At 42.1% G+C, this 22,545-nt stretch overlaps 1 protein-coding gene across 3 annotated transcripts in view; it reads right to left on the bottom strand.

Annotated features, from left to right (window-relative positions):
- Positions 1-13,733: 13,733 nt before the first annotated feature.
- The window catches only part of si:ch1073-358c10.1 (mitochondrial peptide methionine sulfoxide reductase), a 32,370-nt gene continuing 23,558 nt past the window's right edge, over positions 13,734-22,545 (bottom strand). For all 3 annotated transcript variants that reach the window (XM_038729570.1, XM_038729569.1, XM_038729571.1), the window contains one exon: positions 13,734-14,793. In XM_038729570.1, coding sequence (XP_038585498.1) covers positions 14,620-14,793 — 174 coding nt within the window. In that variant the 3' untranslated portion in view covers positions 13,734-14,619. The remainder of the gene's footprint in view (positions 14,794-22,545) is intronic.

The raw sequence follows: 22,545 nt of genomic DNA, 5'->3' as shown, positions 1-22,545 counted from the left end.
TCTGCTGTTTAAATATCACAGATAAGCAAAAACATTAGTGCTGCTCTTCACGCTCGTTTAAGATAATGCTCATAAATGACTTTTCTGTTCACGCCAGATGTGTGCCCCCCTTTGTTAGGGAGGCAGATGATTCCACCCTCCCCGACCAACAACAACACTCCAATGTTAGGCTAACCTCCTGGTGACTTTGCCGCAGCATCTGGCAAATGTTAAGCTTCACCTGAACCCACCGTTTATGCTGTAATTTGAGCAGCGTTCTTACAGATGCGGCTTTAGGAGGCAAAGCTGGGTGTGTGTGCGATCATATATGTACTCTTGCATCTGTGTGCTCTCGGGGCTCAGCCCCGCTTGCACGGTTTAAAAAGACAATTGCTCTGTTCAGGATGGGAACCAAAGAAGCCGGTGCAGGCACAGCAGGGGAGCCCTTTTCACAGTGCGCACAATAACCACGCAGCCCCAGAGAACACAGTGCCTGGCTTGCCTTGTGAACGCACAGCAGTGGCAGTGTGCCGCGCACGTGGTCGTGACGGGTCTATGTGTCCTTTTGTTAGCAGCAACTGATAAGTGAAAAAAAAAAGAAGCAAAAACAGCCAAGACCTATAAGACAATAATACCACACTCCCTGCACAGCTGGCATATTTTCTGAGAAGCTATTTCCTGTAAAATATCTGACACGGGAATAATGATGGCTTTGATTGGGCCCCAGTTAACAGGAGGCACTTCCTGTTCCTTTGTATTGGTTTCATTGTGAGGCGATGGGGTGGGAGGGGGAGGAGGGGGCGAGGCAGGGTTTGAGGGAAACAGCTGCTGGAGATGACACAGTCAAGAACATCCCTGTGACCCCCTCCCACCCATTCACGCATGCATATGCGCGCGCACACACACACAGGTCTATCAATGCGTAAGAGGTTTGATTTCAACTGAATTTCCCAACTGACCCAGTTGACTCTCCTCTGGAAAACCAGATTGAATTGAGCCAGTTAAGACATCAGTCTCAAAAAGTGAGGACATGACCGTGAAACATGAGAGAAATGTTACTCAGAGATCAGCTTTCAGGCCATCATGGCATCAAAAACAAGACACTTCTATCAGTGACTGATGGCTGTCATCTCTGGTTTAGCGTTCTGGCCAACAAGAATATCTAGATTAGTGTGGCTAATGGAGATAATACCTACTACACACACTTACCAGAAACCAGGCTCAAACTGAATTTACATGTAATTCTAAGAATGTCTTTTCACCAGCTTGAGACTAGATCGATGGGGTTTATTTCAACAGCATAACTCAGAGTAATCATTAATCACACTATAGTCATCAGTAATCACACTACTTCCCGTGACTGTCTCAACATTCAAGCACATTCCACGTTGCCTTGTATGTCACCAATTTGCCAACAGAACAGCATATATAAAACTAAACAAAAAATCATCATACACACAATTTAACCCAGGTTTGAATTAATTATTGCCACAACAAATCTGTGAGAGATTGAGCGGCAAATGAAAGGAATAAGGCTGCAGCAGCAGTGAGGATTTAAAAACAATCTTACATAAAATCAGCAGTTAGACCAAATATAGTTCAACTTTTGAAAACAGAGTGATATTTTCTAGCTGTAACGAAATGTTGTGAAAAGGTTAGGGTTTGTCTAGTCTGTTGTTTGCACATTTCTAAGGGAAGTCTCACTTGTTATCTGTAAAGGAAAGTCTGTGGTTCTCGAGTTAATTGCTGCAAAAGCAGATGTACGTTGCATTTATTCTTCTTTAAGAAAACACATACCTTGGTGTGCATAGTCTGTGGAATAATCATAATTTTGACAACTTCCAAGGCACCCACCGCTCACATGCAGGTATTCAAATGCACACACATAAACACACCTTGTGTTTTTATGCATACACACCCACGTTTTCTATGAGTGAGGTTTTCCATTAGTGTTTTTGCAGAGATCACAGGTTGTTCTATTTCCTGCCACAGAAGCTAACCAGTGTTCATGCTTTCTCTGCTGTGCATTGAAGATGATCACTGGAAAATCATCAGCACACACACACACACACACACACACACACACACACACACACACACACACACACACACCACAAACACAGATGTATGAACACACTTACTGTTCAGCCTATGTTTAGTCCCATGAAAAAAAACAACTGATTTTCAAAATCAGATTTTTTACCTCTCATTTCATTCATTTGCTTTCTCTTACCTCCGTTTCATCTATACCTTTCTCTTTTCCCTCCTCTCATCCCTCTCTCCAGCAGTGCCAGTCTGATGTGAGCTCCAGATGTTGAGGTAGACTGGCTGGAGACAGAGAGGCCAGAGGGCTTCCCCATACCTCCTTCTCTTCTTTTTCCCTTTACCTTTCCCCTCGTGTTTGTGTTTTGTTGCATCCTTTTGGCTTCCGTGGCTTTACGCAGTTGCCTTACTTTTGCCTAATTTTAAGACCCCCTCTGTTTATGAGAATACAAATGTGTTTAAATACCATCACTTAGCAAAACTTTGCCTTCATGTGTGTTCAATTTAACTGCATATGAGCCAATACCTCTGATTTTCCCACTACAACAGAATACCAATGACACCTGACATTATCATTATCGTCTCATATGGAAAAACATTATGCTGCATGAAGTATTTGTTTATTTATTTATTTGGACCTCCCCCAGCTGTTACCACTGCAACAGCTACTTTTACTGGGGTCTATATTAAAACAAAATACACCCATATCATGTGATAATGTAAATACAACTATAAACACAACATCGAACAATACACTTCCCCACTATACTACTATATATATATATATTTGTTAAAAACTATATAAACCCTGTATCGGAATAGCCTTGAATCGATCTATGACTCATCAGGAATCTCTTCAACTGATGCACCAGAATTGAGTATCCTTTTATTTTATTATTTATTATGAGTTTAATACCAGCACAAACTGTCTTATTTTATGAGTAGTATAAGTATATATGCTATTAATATGTCTTACATTAAAAAGGAGAAGGTGCCCTGCTGGTAGTTTCCCTCTTGTATCTTCTCCTCCACAAACTCATCTCTGCCTCATGATCTCTCTCTCTCTCAGTTTCTAAACAAATGTTGGAGTTGTTGTGTTCACCAAAGACCTTATGGGTTGGGTCAAGGGTCATCTAGCATCTAAAGATACTATCTCTGTTTGTGAACATTCATCCATCACTAAGGATGCAATGTCACCTCTTGTCCCCATCTGAATCTCTTCTCCTCCTCCTTTCTCACCCGTGTTCTCTGTCATCCATCTGAGGTCCTGCGTTCGCTCACCCATTCCCCTTGGTCGGCCCCCTCGCTGGTGTTTCCTTCAAAGGATGTTTCTCTGTGTGAGTGTGTCTGTGCAGCAGCAGGGGTCACACGCTGTGAAATTAGGCTGCATGCCGGGGCTAATTGAACTCAGGGGTCACTAACGTGCATCGTTGACCATTCAAGTTACTTAGCATATCTTAATCTACTGATAAGGTCGCGCGTGTGTTACAGGTAATTTGAAGTAAAAAATAACAAACTGAACAACAAGGTAGCTGTTAGATAAGTGGAGGAAAGATGAGAATTTAGTGGTTTCAAATGTTATTTTTTTTTCGTTACGGGAAAGAAGTGCAGCTCTCACAGTTTGCTGCACAAAAAAGGTGGGGGTTGCCTGGCTGTTGATGGGCCAGAGTACAGGAGGGCTGGAGTGGGACGCAATCATTAATCAAACCCTAGCTTATATACATACAGTATATACAGAAAAATGTGAAGAAATTATTTAGCAATTATTAATAAGTCCTTCTCAGGGATTTCGGAATAAATATGGAAGCTAGAAAACCCCCCACAAAATTTCACTGTTGCTGTATAGCAGCTTTTACCCCTGATGTCTTGACTGTTTTCCTCATATAAGAGACCACAAATTCTCTGTAATTTAATTCCGTATACTTGTCACTCTCAAAATAGACTGTCCAAATGATCTTTACAGCCACACGAAGAAACACTAATAACAAACCCAAGTCCACTCGCACGCACACACAAATGTCTGTCTATTCAAAGGTCACATTAGGTAGTGATTGGGCATTTTGAAATAGCTGCTAAATCCACTTTTCCATAATTACAGCACTTACCAGCACACCAATGTGTAATGCATTAGTCTGGTCACTTCTAGGCAATTAAGACTTCATTTCACCTGCTGTGACCTGACATCTCCTGAATATTATGAAGAAGCAGCTATTCTGGATTTCCAGGCCACAGCTAGTAGTTCATACAGTTCTTAGCAACAACTTGCACACCAGTCAAAATGAGACTATATAACTTGAGCTGAACAGCCGTCATGGTGGCTACAGATGGAGGATAAATTTAAATGCCAACAGTAGCTTAAGTACAATATAGTCATAAAGTCAGCAAATTGACATGGTGATGTCAGTCATACAGCTATATTTAAAGTTTCCTAACATTAGCCATCATAAGTAAGAAAGTAAAGCCGTAGCAGCAAACCCCCTGAGTGTGGTGAATTCAACAAGGGTGCATTTTCTTGCTTTTAAATTTAACTTAAAAAATGTTTAAGATTGTGCTTTTTCACCTTCCAATAGTTACAAAGCCTCAGGCATGATAACATTAAAATCCACAGTATATTTCAACATAAGGAGTGATCAAATACATAACCAGAGAACCATTTCACCCTACAACAGTGTCTGTAAAATACAATAACCTTCCAATTTTGACATTATATACTATATTCTTATGTTAAAAGAATGAAGGAAAACATATTGGGAACTGAGGTACTCAGTTGCTGCTTTGATGTTGACCCATGTTGTCCTGCCTGGCTTCTTATCAAATTACAACAGCTCTGACTGCTATGCTGGTGGTGTGTTTGTGTCCAGCCTTTTACTTCTGACCAAACAGCCTCAGACATTCTCTGCCTTCTTTGCCCATCTGGAGCAAAGGTTTAAGAGTTGCAATAGTCATGATGACTTTAATAAATGTGTGTGTGAGAGTATGAGTATGTGCATGCTTGATGCCCTCTTGCTCCCCTTTCCTCTACTGCAGCTCTCTGTGGCTTGGCCTTTGACCTGGTCATTCGACCTCACCAGTGCTGACTGCTACTTGGTCGTCCAGCTGTGAAATAGAATAGACGTGTGTGTGCATGTGTGTCAGCACATCTGTGCTCTTTCTACATCCTGGAGGAGCTGTGCAAAAGCCTGATTATCACATTTGTTTGTTTCCTCATAGTGTGGGTTCCTACGTGGTTTCCTCTTATCATTGGTCTATTTGCTCACACTTAAATCTGCAATGTAAAAAATCTTTCTATCACTGCTCTTCCATTCTTTTGTTCCCAGATTCCTTGCCCCCTCTGCAGAAGAGTAGAAGAACTGCATCCTAGTATAGACTGACACAATTTTCAGTTCTATTTCTAAGACTCGGGAACTGAAGGAGGAAACAGGGCACACAAAGCACAATTGTCAGAAAAAATGTAAATCAGATGCATTTTAAACCACAATAGAATTCCTTTAGTGTTACATGCAATATGGCAATCATCAAATGGGTGAATCATTGTGCAGGTAAAGCTTACTTTTATGTGCACTTCATGTCCCTTCTCATGAGAAATGAATATTATCATCTGACAATATCTTATAATAGTATATACACGGGGTGGACGGAGCAGAATGTTTAAGATCATTGTCAAACCTTAGCAGAGAAAAGAAACAGAGCACACTGATTTCTGTCACGTCACTGATGCAGAAACTTACTCTTACAAATTTGTCTTTAACAGACCGATTCTAATAAACAGAATGAGTCCTTTTTAAAAGGGCAGTTCCAGCAACTTGTGGATACAGTGAGTAGTGTAAGCCTGCTAAGCTACTGTGCCTAGAAATCGTGTCCCTCCATCTCTCCCCACATTGTCCTTTCTTTCTTTTTATCTATTTGAACTTGTCGGGTCCCCAATACAGCACACAGGGCCCCCTTTTCGTCTCCTCCCATCCCTCTCTTTCTCTCCTTCCTCTCTCTCTCTCTCTCTCCCCCCTGCTAGGATCCCCACAGCTGCGCGGACCAGGTGCGTTCCGCCCCGTCACACACACACACAGACACTCACACACTCACACACACTTTTCACCCGCCAACGGACGCAGCAGGAAATGCCTAATACCAGTTTTAGAATGATGCCAGTATGCCAGCTTGACAAGGAGGCTGCAGGATCTGTCACCAGAGAAGGAAACAGAGAGAGAAAGTGAGAGCGAGACAGAGAATAGTAACTCACATCTGACTGGAGAAGATGAAGAATAATTGTTTAATAGTTTAATCCATGAACATTACGTTCTAGTTTTAAGTCCAGACAGTTCACAAAACTTTTGTAGCACATCAACAGCATCTACACATGGCCTGTTTCACTCTCTGTGGAGTTCCATTTCCAGCACTGGGTATCAAGACACACAATCACTAGTGGCACGGGCCAAAATATATCCACTACACCTCTCTCCAGGGATTCTCAAGTAAAAGGGACCTCTGTGTGAGTGAGAGACCGTGCACGCATGTGTGACTTTATGTGTGGGTGGATGCACATGTGTTTTTATAAAAAAAAAGTACCAGTTATTTTGGTCTGTGGCTCACCACAGCTCACACTCTCCCCTGTCTTGTACTCATCTCACTCGGCCCCAAGAGAAGAAGGGGGAAAGAGTGTGGCAGACAGAGAAGCAAGTGAGCAAGACAAAGACATAAGTAAAAGTAGAAGAGAAGAAGAGGAGGCTGAAGAGGAACAAGACGCACGTGTCATCAAAGGTTACGGCAATATCAGAGAATATGTAATGAATAAGTAGGCGCTGGTAGCTGTCACAGAGTGCTCCATTCATGTTTCTTCGCAAACACAGACACCTAAAATATACTGCACATCTTTCAAAATAAAAATATTCTGATATCTGAATTTTTGGGAAGTACTTTATTTTTCTTATTCTTTCTATAACACATTGAAATGCAATGTAAATCTCCCTCTAACAAAATAAACATATACGATTATCAGCTAATCTATGAAATTCTTTCCTTATTAAAGGGGTATTAGTTTTCAGTGGCCACTAGCGGTGTGGTTTTAAGATTGCAACCGGGTGTGTGCTCGTACACGTGCTCGCTTGAACTCATGAGCAAGCATAACATGAAACACAACCGCTTTCATACAGAGATCCCACAATAAACGCGGAAACACCGGCACACCGGCTGTGTCTTTTCTCCAGACACGTTCAGTCTTTGTTACTTCAACGTTAACGGCTCACACACCGCAGCGAGCTGGCATATTGGCACAATACTCCCACCCTTAGAAAAAGCAGTGTGACAGCGGCTATAGACAGAAATGTATTGGATAATAATGTAACAATTAGTGAGCTGGACTGAATATTATAATGAGATTGTTGTCACACCTTATAACAGACTGCAGTAAGTAACCTTACTGTAGTGGCTCTTCTATTGTGTTGTTGTTCTGTGCCGTTATGTTGCATTATTGTAGATTCCAATTTACAGCGACTGAGACGGTGGAGAAGCTGTATACCTGAGTATCAGTAAAACCACAATAAATCTAAATTGAGTCTTACGAAGCAAACAGCGGTAGATACATGCTAACCTTATCTGGCCGCTCCTGCCTTACATCAAGGTTAGTCTTAACAAATCACTCCAAATTTTGCTTTGTAGTGTTAGATCCTTTCTTGCAGGCTAAAAAAAAACACTTAATACCGGTGGTACACAGGATAGTAATCAAAGAACACAGAATCGTGTTAGCTGGTAAAGTAATGTGGAAAGCTTTAACATTATGTATTGCAATGCACCGGGTAATGTGAGCAACTGCTCGGAGTTAACCGGCGAGCTAATACTTACGTGGAGTTTACTTTGGAGTCTGTGTTGTGCTGGGAGGCGGTTGTTTTATGGTGTTAGTGGATTGCATTTCGTTAGCTGCGGTGTTGTCGCTGTAAAAGCAGAATAGTGGCTGTTCCAAGCAACAGTGAAAACAGGCATGTGCTTCATTTCTAAGTGAGGTTAGAGCCTATTGACAATAAGGCAGTAAAAATTACATTTATTAATAAGTGATTTCATTGAAAAACATTTAATAGATAAATTCTTTTGTCTATAAAATGTTCTGAAAATGGTGTAAATGCTAATCACAATTTCCTAAAGCGCAAGGTGACATCGTCGAATTGCACCCAACACCTCAAAGATATCCAGTTTACTATCACATATGATAAAGAACGCAGCAAACTCTCACAACTGAGAGGCTGGCACTAGTAATGTTTAGTATTCATTCTTGAAAAATGACAATCTGTCATCAAAATGATTAATTTTCTATTGATCAATTGATTCTTTTTTTTTCCAGATATATTTCTGACCTCACTCACATACAGCCCTGTCAACATGAATAGAGTAGTGAGGTTCAGAACTGAATCAAAATATACTTGAAAGTCCTTTTGAGCCAAAAAGTGTGACTTTAATCAAAAAATTTAAACAGGAAATCCTGTTTGTTAATTGCCAAAACTCTAATTTCCTTCAATAATAGCAATCCAGTTTGAACTGGCACCCCTGTAATGTGATAGTCTGTCACACAGTTTTGGTGCTGATCCCCCATCATTATGTAGTGTGAAACAGATGTACTGTATCCTGCCTCAGTAGTCAGCACCAGCAGCACTCACATACGAAGAACAATGCAAAGGAGGAGCCTCCAGTCATCACAGTATCCCGATCCAATTTGATATCTCAGTTGTTGAGCAACATTTGATCAGTTGGCATGCTGACTATGGTTTACATATTTGGATACACAGTAACACCTGATTTGACAATGTTATCTTAATGACAAATGTGTGTTTAGTTCAGTTGACTTGATGTTGATTTGACTGTAAAGCAAACTGTCCTCTTTCAGCCAGGGATAAGTGTGCTGTGGCCTGCTCTCTTCCAAATTACAGGACTGATTAATCCAATTTAAACTGGCTTCAGTTCGTAATTGGTTATTATTACATTAGATGGGCAAAACGCAACATAGTTTATTTCATCATGCATTTGCTCAAGATTGTGATATGTTGATAATGTTGATATATTTCTACTTTGTATTCTTTTAAATACGAAATCAAAAAAATCAGTTGCAAAGTATTGACTTTCTAGCATTTGAAATAAAAGCAAATGTTACTGTAGAGGACAAGCATGTCAGAGGTCAACCTGAACGGATACAAAGGTGCAGTAAACCCACCAGTCAGTTACAACATCGGTGTGGCTGATGAAAAAGTCCTTTGCATTTCATTGTGATGGAAAGAAAGACCACCACATACATGCACACAAACACACACACACAAACACAAAATCGCACACCCTGCTGACACCTCAGTGTGGCCACATTCTCACCTCAAACCTTTCCATTCACTGACTGTCAGGCCAGTGTTTCCACCAGCGGATGTTTTTTGAGGCCAGTGTTTCTTTGAAAAGACACAGAGGGCCTCAGCCAGGCAGGAGAAACTAACTTCAGCTACTTTAAACCGCGTCTTCAGTAGGATACCTGATGTTCTACTTTTCAAGCTGCACCACTGAATTTTTTGTTCTGAGACAGTTTTCTGTTTGATCGTAAATTATTGATCTGTCTTTACAGCGTAGTGTTTAAAGTATCATTCTATTTTGCCTCTTCAGAAATACTTACGAGACCCCTGGCATAATATGGTCCACACTTAAATATTTTTAAGATTATTATTTAATTCAATAAAATGAGCACTAAGCCAGTAAAAATTTTGGAAAATATACTTTTTTGTCGGAAGAATACAGGTTTCCCGTTCCTTATGTGGAAGTATGAGACTAGATGTATACACAAAAAGTAAACACACATACACACGCACACTCCAACAGGAAGAGTGTGGGTGTTTGGGAGCAGCTGCATGGAGAAGCATCAGACACAGCTTCCTCCTGGTGCAGCCAGCACCATCTCTCCTCTCTTCTCTTTTACTCTCCCACTATCTACTCATTGCCTTCACATCTTTAACATGGACAGAAACATATATTCATTCAGAAACAGATGATACAACCACTTATGCCACTGCCTCACATTGGCTCTTCCCCCTGAAAACCGATGATTCAGTCTGCACTGTTGGCAGAAATTAGTTGTCTGTGGCAAGCGTACAGAAACCATGGTTTGTGCATGTTGCAATGCAAACTGTGTGTGTGTCCTGTTTCTGTCCTCTTTCCTCAGAATGGTGACACATCAGCACATCACCACCTGCTAGCCCAAATGTTTCACAACACTTTCCTGTGTTGGGCTCTAATCAAGGGCTCGGTGGTAGCGTTAAAACTTGACTCCACTCTCACACCTGTGCGAGGTGGAGCTCAGATGACTCAAGGCGCAGATGGACAAAACAGATAAAGCCAGAAAACATAAGAACATAAGAGATGTTTTGGAAATGTAGCTGTTACATCAGTGCCTCAGCTATAAAATGTCAATCTTTCATTGTTGTGCAATAATCTTTGTAGTGGCTTGATTATAAAAATGAGATGATAAACAGGATATACTGCATATGTCAGTGGATATGTAAATGCACCATATTGTTAAACATTGTGTCTGAATCAAGGCCGGTGGAATCTTCCTCTTACACGAGACTGCACAGGTGCAAGATCCTTAGCGTCTTTCACTTTCCTTTCCAGTTTTCTCTTCTTACTCCCTAATGCTATCACCCAATCCCATTCCATCCACTATTCCTCTGTCTTCTACTTTCCTTTAACCCCTCTCCTCAACCCCTTTCTGTCAGCAGCACACCCCCAGTAAGTGGTTACTGTTCTGAAGACACTCAGCAGTTATTTCTGTGTTTCCTGTGTGTCATGTGGTGGTAGCTTGAGCTAGCTAGCATGGCTGACAACACACAGGCTCCCAGGTGCAGTGTGTCACAGTGTGGGCCGTCAGCCAGAAAGCCAGTGGGCCAGTTAGCAAGCCAACTAGGCCCTGCAGCACGTGCTGCCCTCCACCCCCACCCTTAACCCATTGCTATTCCCAGTAGAAAGGAGAAACAGGCCTGTGACATTTTGTCTATGGGAAAGAACGCCTGCAAGTGTACGTGTGAGCTTGCTATTTTTTGTTTTTTATTTTTCATGAGGGTGTTCCTGCACCAAACTAAACTGTTTAAGGGTTCAGTTTGTGAAAATGTGCATGACTGAGAGACAGGAGCTTCTCTGGTTATGTGCAGATCAACCGAGTTCAGGGGTCAGGGCTGTGCCGACGGAGTAGACCTCGAGTGAAACCAGCATGCAGGGGCACCAGGGTTCGCCCTCTTCCCCCGGCTCGCCCCCAGGCTGCAGATGCACCGACCCAGACAAGGCTGCACTTCTCTGGGCAGCACAGAGAGACTGCTGTGCTCCGGTTCCTGGAACCCTGATGCTCTGATTGAGACCCTGCACCCATGCAGGAACCAGAGGGAGGGGAAGGGAGAGCAAGGGAGGGGATGCAAACACATCTGGCATCAGCAAAAACCTGCACACAACTCTCATAACATCATGAGAGAAATGTACTGGCCATATAGAAAGGCGAGCTCTGTTTTCCCTCTGCTATCACGCATGCAGAAGAAGATAAACACACCCACACACATAGCCAATTGTGTTCCTACTACCTCTACAATCTAGAAAAGTAATTATCTGAGGAACAGGACAAGAAGGCACAACAATTCTCCAGCTGGCAGGACAGCACCAGAATACACCACTCTCTGCTATTGTTCTATTTATATACCTCACCAAACAATGCCGTGTTGGTGTCTAAAGAAACTAATTATTTAGCGGCATAGCATCTAAAGAGGAAACAGTACAAACCATGTTATTTTCAATGATGTATACATATACAGTACTGTATACATATGGTAAGATCTATTAAAGCTGTCAAGGGGAAGATAAATGAAAAGCTGTGAAAGGAGGACACAATAGAGAGCGTATCAGAGTGCAAGAAATTTGTGTGTGGGTGCATGTCTCTGCAAGGTGTCTTTTTGGTGTGTTTGTTTCTTTTGCGTGGGCGAAGCCTTTTGCATTAGGCGGCAGTACAGGACGGAGTTAGAGGTAGTGGTTGGGACTTGTGTTTATATGTGTGTGTACACGTGTGGGTAAGAGTGCAGAGTACTTCTTATAAACAACAAGCACCCCTCTCTCTCCGTTTCAGCCCACTCTTCCACGGTGCCACGCGTTTTTGCAAACCTATTCTTTCTTCTTTTTCTTCAAACAATTTGGGCGAGGATTTCTCTTTGAGTTTCAAAGCATCAAGGAGGAAAGGGAAAACAAAAACAAAAAAATATGCTTTTAAGGGTATAATTGAATAAAATGCATTTACACAGTGGTGTTGGTGTGCCTGTGAGCCACCTCCTCTCTTCAGGGTGACTGAGAATAGGCCAGTGAGAGGCATGGCAGCGAGCTGGAGCGGTATGCTCTTTGTGGCCAGCTGTGGGCCCATTAAAGGCCCATCTGCAGACAATAGGCTCTGTCTGAAGGGCACACACAGCCTGGTTCCTGTCCTGCTCTGCCTCACTGTGTTTGTGTATGGATGCGTATGAGAGTACCATGCATTTCCATGCCCCATTTTAATCTGTTACAAAGGAATACACAGAAAACATACTTATGCAGCTACTTCTAAAATGTCATTTTGAATGTGTCTGCACTAAACATGGGAATTTTCCAAAGCAAACCTCAATCTTTTGCCACATAGAATGCACTCATAACCTTAGTTTGTGATAACCTCTTCCCTGTAACATGGTAGAAATAAACAGAATCATGCCGTGGTTCACTGAGGCAGTTCTTGTTGAAGTTAGACGGCGGAAAAACTGATTTCACTGTGAGATTAAAGCTGTCATGCCATCCTCTCTTCAACACAGAGGAAATGAAGATCACTTTATTAAAGGTTATCTCCACTCACACACTCGACAAAACACAACAGCATGCAAAAATATAGGCAGACACTGGAAAACAGCTAGCTGGCCCAACCACACACCACTCAGCGCGGTTCGATTAAGCAAGCCACAGCTTCACATGCCCCGACACACACATAGATACATATATACACACACACACACACACACACACACACACACACACACACACATGGCTGCTGCATGCAGACACATGCAAAAAATATCTGTCCCAATACAAAAATAGGCCCTGAGAGGTTGCACCTGCACCTGTGCCCTGGTCCACACCTACACACAGGTGTCAGGATGTGACACATACACACAGACAGAGAAAGAAAGATAGCAGAGAGGGAGGGGGAAAAACGAGAGCGGGGTGAATCACACTACTGCGGTCGACCAAAAAGCTTTTTCTAGATATCATCTCTGTATTTTGGAGTGCAACGATGAGTGTGATTTTCACTTTTAAATAGACTTTCAGGTAAATGTGTTTAATAATAACTAGTGCACACAATGTGTATTCAGTAATTGCTCAGTTATCTATACTATGTAATTATACGATGTATAATAAGAGTTTTACACATAATTATGGGGATGAGGGGAGTGGAGTGAGGGTTTAGGCAAAGTGTGTATCATATTGCATACATGAGTGCCTCAAGTGTCTCATTCTGCAATCCAGAATGAGTGGTCTCTGAATGTGTATGTGTGTGTCACAGTGAGTCAAACCCATTTGGCTCTTATTGGTGTGGTTTGTCCCTTCTCAAATGGGGCAGAAAAGGGAACAAATACTCTTAAAAAATAAATATAAAAAACACTGACATACACAAACACGTGCACTGTTCATAAACAAAAGGTTGGAGTAGATGTATTTTATTGTTTCATAATAAGAAATAAGAAAATAAAAGCAGACTAAGTATTGATTGAGATTAATACATTCACATCAGTTATTGAGAGTAAGATAATAAAAAAAAAAGATTACATTTAATTCAAGCTGGTGTAATTGTAGCTGCCTTTTACTAAGCTACTAATCATAATAAAATCTGCATTTAAGAAGTCTGAAGACTTACTGTCAGCCGGACAGTAAAGTCTGAGCTCTCTCAGTGTTCAGGCTTTAAGTTGCTGGATTGTAAAACCATTAGTGTTGGATGATTTTCTTTCCATCAACCAACTTTGAAAGACAAAGTTTTAACATGGTTTCTTAACTACAATTATGTGACATTAAAGAGGATGCAATACCATGGAGCTCTACTATGTTTTTCTGAGAAATATCGCCACCTTGTGGATTCAGGCTTATGCTGCAGCCCACCAGACACCGCTACAGCTACACTACAACTTAACAGTTCAAATTCTCTTTTCATTTATCTTATTTCGTGTTCAGTCTTGTCATCTTTTCAATGCTGTTTTAATAGGACCCCCTTGAAAATGAGATGATACATCTCAAGGGGTTATCCTGAAAAAAATTCAAATTCAAATTCAAATACATCTTTATGTATGAAGTGCCTTTGTGTTTTACAGGTGCTATACAAAGAATGTTTTTCAGCGCAGACACTATAGTCACTAAGTTCCTTCAGGCTTAGTCATGTTATCTAACTAATGTTAATATGTTTAAAATACACTGGAAATGCATATATTTAACCCATGTTTCAAATATCTTTAAAAATTAAACATTAAGGATGGTAAACAACAATAGCCTTCAAAAATCCTAATTCGTCACCTCATCATTTTCTTTCTCAGCACACATCTCTCACAGCTCATCCTTCCCTGCTCCAATGGGACAAGAGACGCCAGTGCCTTTGAGGCCACAATAGCCATTAGGTACCTTCTTCAGGTATTGCTGGTGATAGTCCTCAGCGTAGTAAAACTGCTGCCCCTCCCGGATCTCTGTAGTGATGAGACTGTGGCCTTTTTTATCCAGCGCCTAGGGACAAAAGACAAAGATAACCCACAATAGTTACTGCACAGTCACACTTTTCCAAAACTAAAGACAAGCAGCAGAAAGATAAAAGTGTCTTGTCAGATGACATGCAGAATGCATTCAAAATAAACTGTATGATAGCCCTCTACATAATAATGCAGCAGGCAAGAATGCATGTCTAAAAGTCTTCACCGTGTACACACTTTCTTTAAGTTTAAGCAACATTCAATTAAAGGTTAAAAAAGGAAAACGTTCCTAGCATGCAAAATCTTCATGTGTTCTGATTCTTTTTCCATCACCACAGCCATGACATTCAGCATTACTTTCTCCTTTCGCTACAACTTCCTCAAAATGAACACACCTCTTAAATGGCTGTTTTATTCTGTAGTGTATTGGATGTGAACTTCCAATACTCTCACTAATACAGTGAAGAGTTTCTGCTCCTCTGCGAGAAAGCAGGGTGATTGAGTGACAGAAGAAAGGAGCATCTTTTTCTTTCTTTTTGAAGTGCAGCTTGCCTCTGTGGCTCTCTCTGTGGGACAAAGCATCAAAGAATATCCGCTCTCTTTGAGAACTCCTTAAGACACTTTCATACTTACACTTTTCTAAACACCTTGAGAGAAGGTTTCAAACACACTAAAAAAAGCACACTGGTTCACACACACATTAAACACCTCTGATAGATATATCAAATGCCTGCTGTGCTGAGTGGTTTTCTCTATCTAATAATACAAGCACTCAGTCCTCTCTAGATCAGTGCTCCTGAGAGCTGACAAAACAACAAGTTCATGGTGTACTGGGACTGTCTGTGGGCAACAAGTAGCTTTGCATGTAGCGCGCTACACCTCAGAACAGTGTGCAGCACTGAGGAGCTTTGCTTTATGGGGGCGTCAATTGGCAGGGTTCAGCAAGCACCATGAAACAGAAGGTGAATGTATTCAATCCCGGCTCAACCTGCTCTTATCAACTTTTGCATATGACCTGTCTCTCTGCATGATGCTGTCATGGATACTGTTGGAGAATTTAAAAGGAAGACTTCATCCTTCTTAAGGTGATAAAACTTTCAAAATTGCCAGTTAAGGTTTGTAGCTCGCTCCCTTTATGGAGGCTGCGGTCGGCTTGAATTCATGGAGGTTATGATGGATTCCATGAGGACACATTTTCAAGGCAGGAAAAAAGTATCAAAATGTCTTACAGCTTCTCAGACGACTGCAGTGTCACCTGCTCTCCTGTTGTTGAACTGTATTGCTCTTCATGTTCAACAGTGTATTTTTTGTGGAATATAGTGAAAGACACAACTTTCATTTTAATCCCCGGACATGACATTGTAGAGCTAGTAGGCTGGCACATGTTCCAGGTTGGAGTTGTCCCCTTTAAAGCTGCAACAGTCAATATTTTTAGATATTCCATGTCTCATATTATGTGCAATGTGTTGCTTGTGGTTAATTATCACCCAACCTTTCAATCCTTCGGAGCAGGTTTTAGCTGATTGGTTTTATGGATGGCAATGTCAGCACTTTAGTTAAGCTGGCCAGAAACAGAAACTCCTAATTAATCCAAATGTTGCAGCTAACCCAGCAATGTGTCTGCTGAGTTAGCTGCTTTGCTAAACCAAACCATATACATGCTAGAAAAGAGATAGTCTAAATGCCTGGCTACACATCTTCTGCTGATGCTGTAACTAAGCTGAATAAAAGTGTGGATATTACTATTTTACATACAACACAACCTCCACTAGGTACTTTAAAGCCAATGTGAACTGTGCAAGACAATGTATATATATAAAAAAAAGTATCACCACTTATGTATAAAGGAATAATGTTAATAAAGGGCAGTAGGGTTGTGCATAATGTTGTCCACATGGAGGCAGTGTGGTACAAGCTGTGTGTGTGTGTGTGTGTGTGTGTGTGTGTGTGTGTGTGTGTGTGTGTGTGTGTGTGTGTGTGTGTGTGTGTGCGCGCGCGCGAGCGAAGGAGGAGATGCAGTGGAGTCAGTAAATCAAAGCTCTGAGTCCCATCGAGAGGCTGAGGCAGCAGCTGACCTCTAAGTCCTCACTTGCTACCGCTACAATGTGAGGGCTCTAATCTCCCTGCAGGAAGGACCCAATGTCCACAAACCAAACTACAGTGCACATTGTGTGCTGTTGGACACAGAAGAACCCTTTTTGCCTGCCTATGTCCAACAGCATTGTAGTAAACCAGCCGACACAAGCATGAAGCTTTGTACATCATGGCCTAATTAATCAGTCATCATAACCAAACCACTGTAGTAGCAAACCCTCCAGGGTAGAGGACATTTCATGTGAGGAGAACACAATGTCCAAGAAAAGGTCTGCTATTCTGGGCAAACGTACACCCACACCCTGACACCCCCACTCTCCATCCAGCCCGCTACAGCAGTCACAACATGGCGGCCATTTTAGATCTATAAATCAGAATGCATGGCGTCACGCCACTGTGTATAACCTTATGTGGCTTCGCTCTCTCTCTCTCTCACACTGCAGTAGCAGCAGCAGAGGAATGGAGGGAAAAATGTGGAGGGTAACTCGCCATGATGGAGGAGAGAAAATTCAAAAGCGCAAGAGCATACTAGATCCACCCAAGTTCAGCATTTTGATGCTGCTGCTGATGTTGTTCAAATGACGGCTACGTAGAGGGAAAGAAATGTGTTCATCTGTGTATGCAAATTTGTTTGTGTGTGTGTAAAAGTGTGTGAGGAATGAAACAGAGGGTCATGAATACAGGACACATTAAGTATAGTTCCGCACGTGTGTTCATTTATTTTATAACTGTGGGGACAAAAACCAAGTCACAAAGCCACACCTCACATTTCATTACAAAAATCAGGTCCTCACAAATAAACGTTTAAATTTTAGTGTTAAGACTTGGTTTTTGGTTAGGTATGTGCCGCTTATGGTTAATGTTAGGTAAAATCGGCAGGGAATTAATTTAAGTCAATGCAATGTCCTCGTAAGCTGGATAAGTGTGTGTGTGTGTGTGTGTGTGTGTGTGTGTCAAGGGCTCACTCAGCCCAGTCAGCCCTTCCTTTCTTCACGCCTGTCGGAAAGACTCCCCTGTCAAAGACATGGCTGAACGGTTGCATCTCTCTCCCTCTCTCGCTCGCTCACTCTCCTCCTTCCTCACTCTCTCAATCTCCCTCCATTGCTGTTTCTCTCTCTCTCTCTCTCTCTCTCGCCCATGTGAGCAGAGACCACTGCTTCGTGCTACCAAGTCCTCCTTTCTCTCCAGCCAAGCGAGAGAGCCCTGTTCGCCATCACCATCGCCAGAGAGACGGCCCTGGGACACAAATAGGACGTGACACCCAGAGAGAGAGGGTGGAGGTGGAGAAGGAAGAGGAGGAGGAAAATGTACTCTCTTCCTACCCCACTGTCTTGTCTCTCTCTGTTTTTTCCCCCCTCGGAAGGCCTACGGCTGCTGAGTGGTGGGGAAGAGACATGCATTGACATAGAGTTTGGGACACCCGATGACTCATGGTGAAGACATTTGAAGAGGGATATGACCTCAATTTGGTGATTTATGTAATCATCCCTTAGTCCACTCCTGCTACTGGTGTGTGGTTACAGCCATTTACCATTTCTCTACTCACCTCTATCGTTTTATTAATTTTTCTTGATGTTCTCATCTCATGTGCTCACAAATTTTTTTTACTGGCATTACCATAATTAAGTACACAAGTATCAATTGGAGAAGTACTCATTAGCAACCAAATGTTGCTGTTATTGGATTATCTTTATTGATGCATTACTGTGCAAGCAGCATTTAATGATGTAGCTGGTCCAGATTAAGCAAATTTTATTCACTTTACATACTTTATATACTGTTGGGCATTCTAATCTATAATAGTGCATTGTACTTCATAAAAAAAATCTAAGTTATACTTAAATAATGCACTTAGTACTTAAATGTACTTAATTTCCACTACTGTAATTCAGAATATTAAGACAAAAGAGAAAAATCTTTGTTCATTAGTATAAAATCTTGATTTGAAACCATGCACACCTGAACACTGGTACACAAAAAGCCCTTTATCATCTTTAAAATTTGAATACACTTTGGAGTACAACGAAAGCAAAGATGCAAAGTGGTATAGTGCTGGTAACAACAGGCCGTGGCTTAGCCTGAAAACACATGAAACCCATGAAAACATGAAATAGACTGACATGATACTTATCCAGTAGTCCGCGGCACCGCGCTTGCCCTCAATGACCTCAGGAGGAGAGAGACAGAGCGGGAGTGATGGAGTGAGGACGAAGTGGAAGACAGACAGGGAGAAACAGACATGGTGCGGACATGTAGGGAGAGATGGAGTGAAGGAAAGAAGGAGAGCATGGGGGATTATTGAGAGGCAGAATGAAAACAGACTGTAGTGAGGTTGTGAAAAAAAGGTTCTGCAAAATGCCTTACATGTAAAACATTCATGTACATCGCTGTGTCTGTGAGCTGAAGGATGTGTATTCCCTCAATGTGTCTGTCTATGCACAGAGGATGAAGAGTCCCCCCCCCCGCCCCCGTTCATCTCTCTTTCTCAGTGCAGGTCAGGCATCCATTTTAGCTGGGCTCTAATCTTCAGCGAGCGCTCCTACATTTTGTGAGCGAGGAAGCAAACACTCCTACATTTCGAGAGGGAAAGAGGATCCACACACTTCAGTCTCGGAGCAAGCCAGTGCGTGCTCCTACGTTTGTGTTTTTTTCCCTTCCAGGGAAGACAACAAGTAGGCTCAACATCCGAAGACCGAAAACGCAGAAGATCACCCCTTCATTCTTGTAAAAAGCAATCGCATTTTAACATTTCAGCCGCATTGTACTCGACAATATCTCACTAAATATCTCACTTGATAACAGTTAACAAATGTTCTATTAAGTGACATAACCTAGCCAATACGGTCTTGTGGTTACACGAGAAAGATGTCTTGTTGCCATCGATTGGTTCAGCACAAAGCAAAAGTTGTGTATTTTCATGCAGACAGACACACTATAAAACATGAGAGCTGGGGAATACTTGGAAGGGTAAATCTGACTTTTGAAGACTTTCCAGAATGAGAGATGTGAGCTTGTGTGACATGCTGTGCCCCGTTTTAACAACCCGCCGGCTGCTCCTCAAGACTTCGCCTCAAACGATGCCCCCCCCACCCTTTTCCAACCATCATCCGAACCTCTGTGCACTCCCTCGCTTCCCCCTTTCAAGCTCATTAAGTTAGGATGCCTTATCAGAGGGCACACTCTCCCCTCCAAGGCCCTACACACATGCATGTGTGCATACACACGCAATATTTGAGCTGGCTTGATAAAACCTATTGTTCATACATGCACACACACAGCCCCCGCCCCCCCCTCTCCCCCACATATACACACCTACATATGTATATATAGAACCCCTGTCCCCTCCCTTTTTTCTCTCCAAACCCTAACCCATCTCGAACCCACCCCCACCATCACCCCACACTCTCCTCCTAATCAACTACCCCCCCACTCCCCAGCTCTGGGGAGACACATTTTAGCAGAGAGGGAGGATGGAGAGAAAAAGAGAAGGGGAAAGGGAAAGAGAGAGAGAGAGAGAGAAAGAGATTCACTCCTCCTTTCTGCTCCGCTGCCACAGCGGCTTGGCTACAGAAGCCTTTGATGTTCTGCAAATTTCAAATTTCATTATAGAGAACCCCCTTCTCCTCTCCCCTCTCCCTCCCCACTCCCTCTCCTCCCCCTCTCTGCTCCCTTGCTTAAACAAGCTTTTCTGCCTCACTCTCCTCACCCCCACCACCCCCAATGCTGAAGTTAAGAAACTGAAAGCCCTGCAGAAGAGACTCTTCGTATGGGTTAATTATTCATTGGGCTGTGCGCGTTATGTGCCAAATGTATGTCTGTGTGTGTGCGTCTGTATGTACATGTGAGTGTGTGTGAGTCACGGGCTGGCAGTGGGGTGGAATGTGGATTTTGTGATGCCTGTCTTATCTCTGATCGTCTTAGATCGCCTCCACCCACTCCCTCTTGTCACTCTCCCGTACATGCGCCTACTTCTCCTGATAGAGAGCATCGGCCTTTTAGGATAAAACACATGCTCACACACACACACACACACACACACATGCAGTGTAGGGTTGCCATTTTCAAGGCGTTCTTGAGAGTCAGCATCAATGCGGCAAGGCAACCATTTCAGGGCAGGAAGCTGCCATTTTGGTTCAGAGCGTGTCAGCTGCTTTGAGAAGATGTGTGTCCCAGTGGCCCTCAGACGAAACTGGGGTGCCACTGAAGTGGTTGACAGATCGGTGGAGTCAGCAGCATTGGTGAGAAGAGGCAAGGGTAGAACGAGAGAGAAGAGAGTGCGGTTTCTACTCTGGATGTTAGTAAATGGCTTTGTTTTGTGAGTGACTGCTGTAAACCAGGTTATGGTTCTCAGCCTTTCCCTAGCATGGAAGTCACAAAAAGATAATGCTTGATATAACTGGCTTTTTTCTGTGGTAAGATTAGCCCACTGACTGGCTGTTTTTGCTTGTTTTTCACACTGTTTATTCTTATGTTTAGTCATTACATGCCATATATTCTAATTTTCAGAAAAGTTAGGCTACTCATAAATGCTATCCATTGGGATGTCAGATACAATACATATTCTAGGACAGTTTTTGTGAAATTCAAAAACAATCTTTTCACAAAATGTGAATTTTGCTTGAATATCCAAAATGTTTTCAGTACAAAGCTTATATCTGTATACAGCATGAACTCATATTTCCACTCAGAGGAAAAGTGCACAAGGGATTTAAGAGCCATATTGAAAGGGCATTGTGAGCTTTATTCCGTCAAAACAAACATTGATAGGGTATGAAACACAACACCAAGCAATGTTCATGGACTTTTTCTTTTCACAAAACAATTCCACCTCAAATTCCATTTAGTTGCTGCTCTGGAGCTTTCGACTATATTACTTGATCTTCATCAGCAGCAGTTTGCTCAGTTGTCATTCAATTGTAGATTTTCAAATTTCCATTTTTTTCCCAAGAGGGAATTTAAAAACTTCTTGTCATGTTGGATTAAAAGTTAATTCAATGATTATATTGTTCTATCATCATTTAACAATAACAATTACTATATATTATATTATAATAGTATAATATCAAACATTTTATCATTAGAGGTGAGATTGTTTTATCCACTGCTGTTTTCTTTCAAGACAACATGGATGAGAAGTTGTAATAGTGCTTAAACAAAATATGGAAATTTCAACGTCCCCAATTCAGTGAAAACTAAGCAAACTTCTTCCCGCTGATGAAGATCATATGTGATATGACTGAAACCTCAAGAACAGCTACAAAATGGACTTGAGCTGAAGTGTTTTATCAACTATGTATTATATGTATACGTTTTTCCATTTGTGATGTATTTTGGCCCTACATTTCCCATCAAGTGTTGGCCGATGTTTTCATGAAGTGTGTGTTCCTCTCCTCGTTCCACAGTACTGTGGCAGTTAAGGTTTTATGTTCGTAAAGACTGCAATGGTGGTGTGTGCACGTGGGTGTGTGCGAGGTCACAGTCATTTACTGTTGATGCTGTTCTGAATGCCTCCCTTTTTTTCCCCTTTTCCTGCTTTTCCTCTCCCTCTTCACCATCTTCCTGGTCCCAGCTGCCACTCCTCTCTCACCTCTGACCCCAGCCCAAGGCCAAGGTTGGGAGGTTGTTGCTATGGCAACATGGCAGCCCCGTGGGCTCTGACTGCTGACCCCAGGGAGCCCGGAGTAACCATGACAAT

This window comes from Micropterus salmoides, unplaced genomic scaffold (assembly GCF_014851395.1).
Source record: "Micropterus salmoides isolate LMB-PRFRI ecotype aquatic unplaced genomic scaffold, ASM1485139v1 Ms_hic_scaffold_19, whole genome shotgun sequence".
NCBI classification, from domain to species: Eukaryota; Metazoa; Chordata; class Actinopteri; order Centrarchiformes; family Centrarchidae; genus Micropterus; species Micropterus salmoides.
The sequence above is the reverse complement of the archived record's forward strand: the minus strand, read 5'-3'. Positions and strand labels throughout refer to the sequence as shown.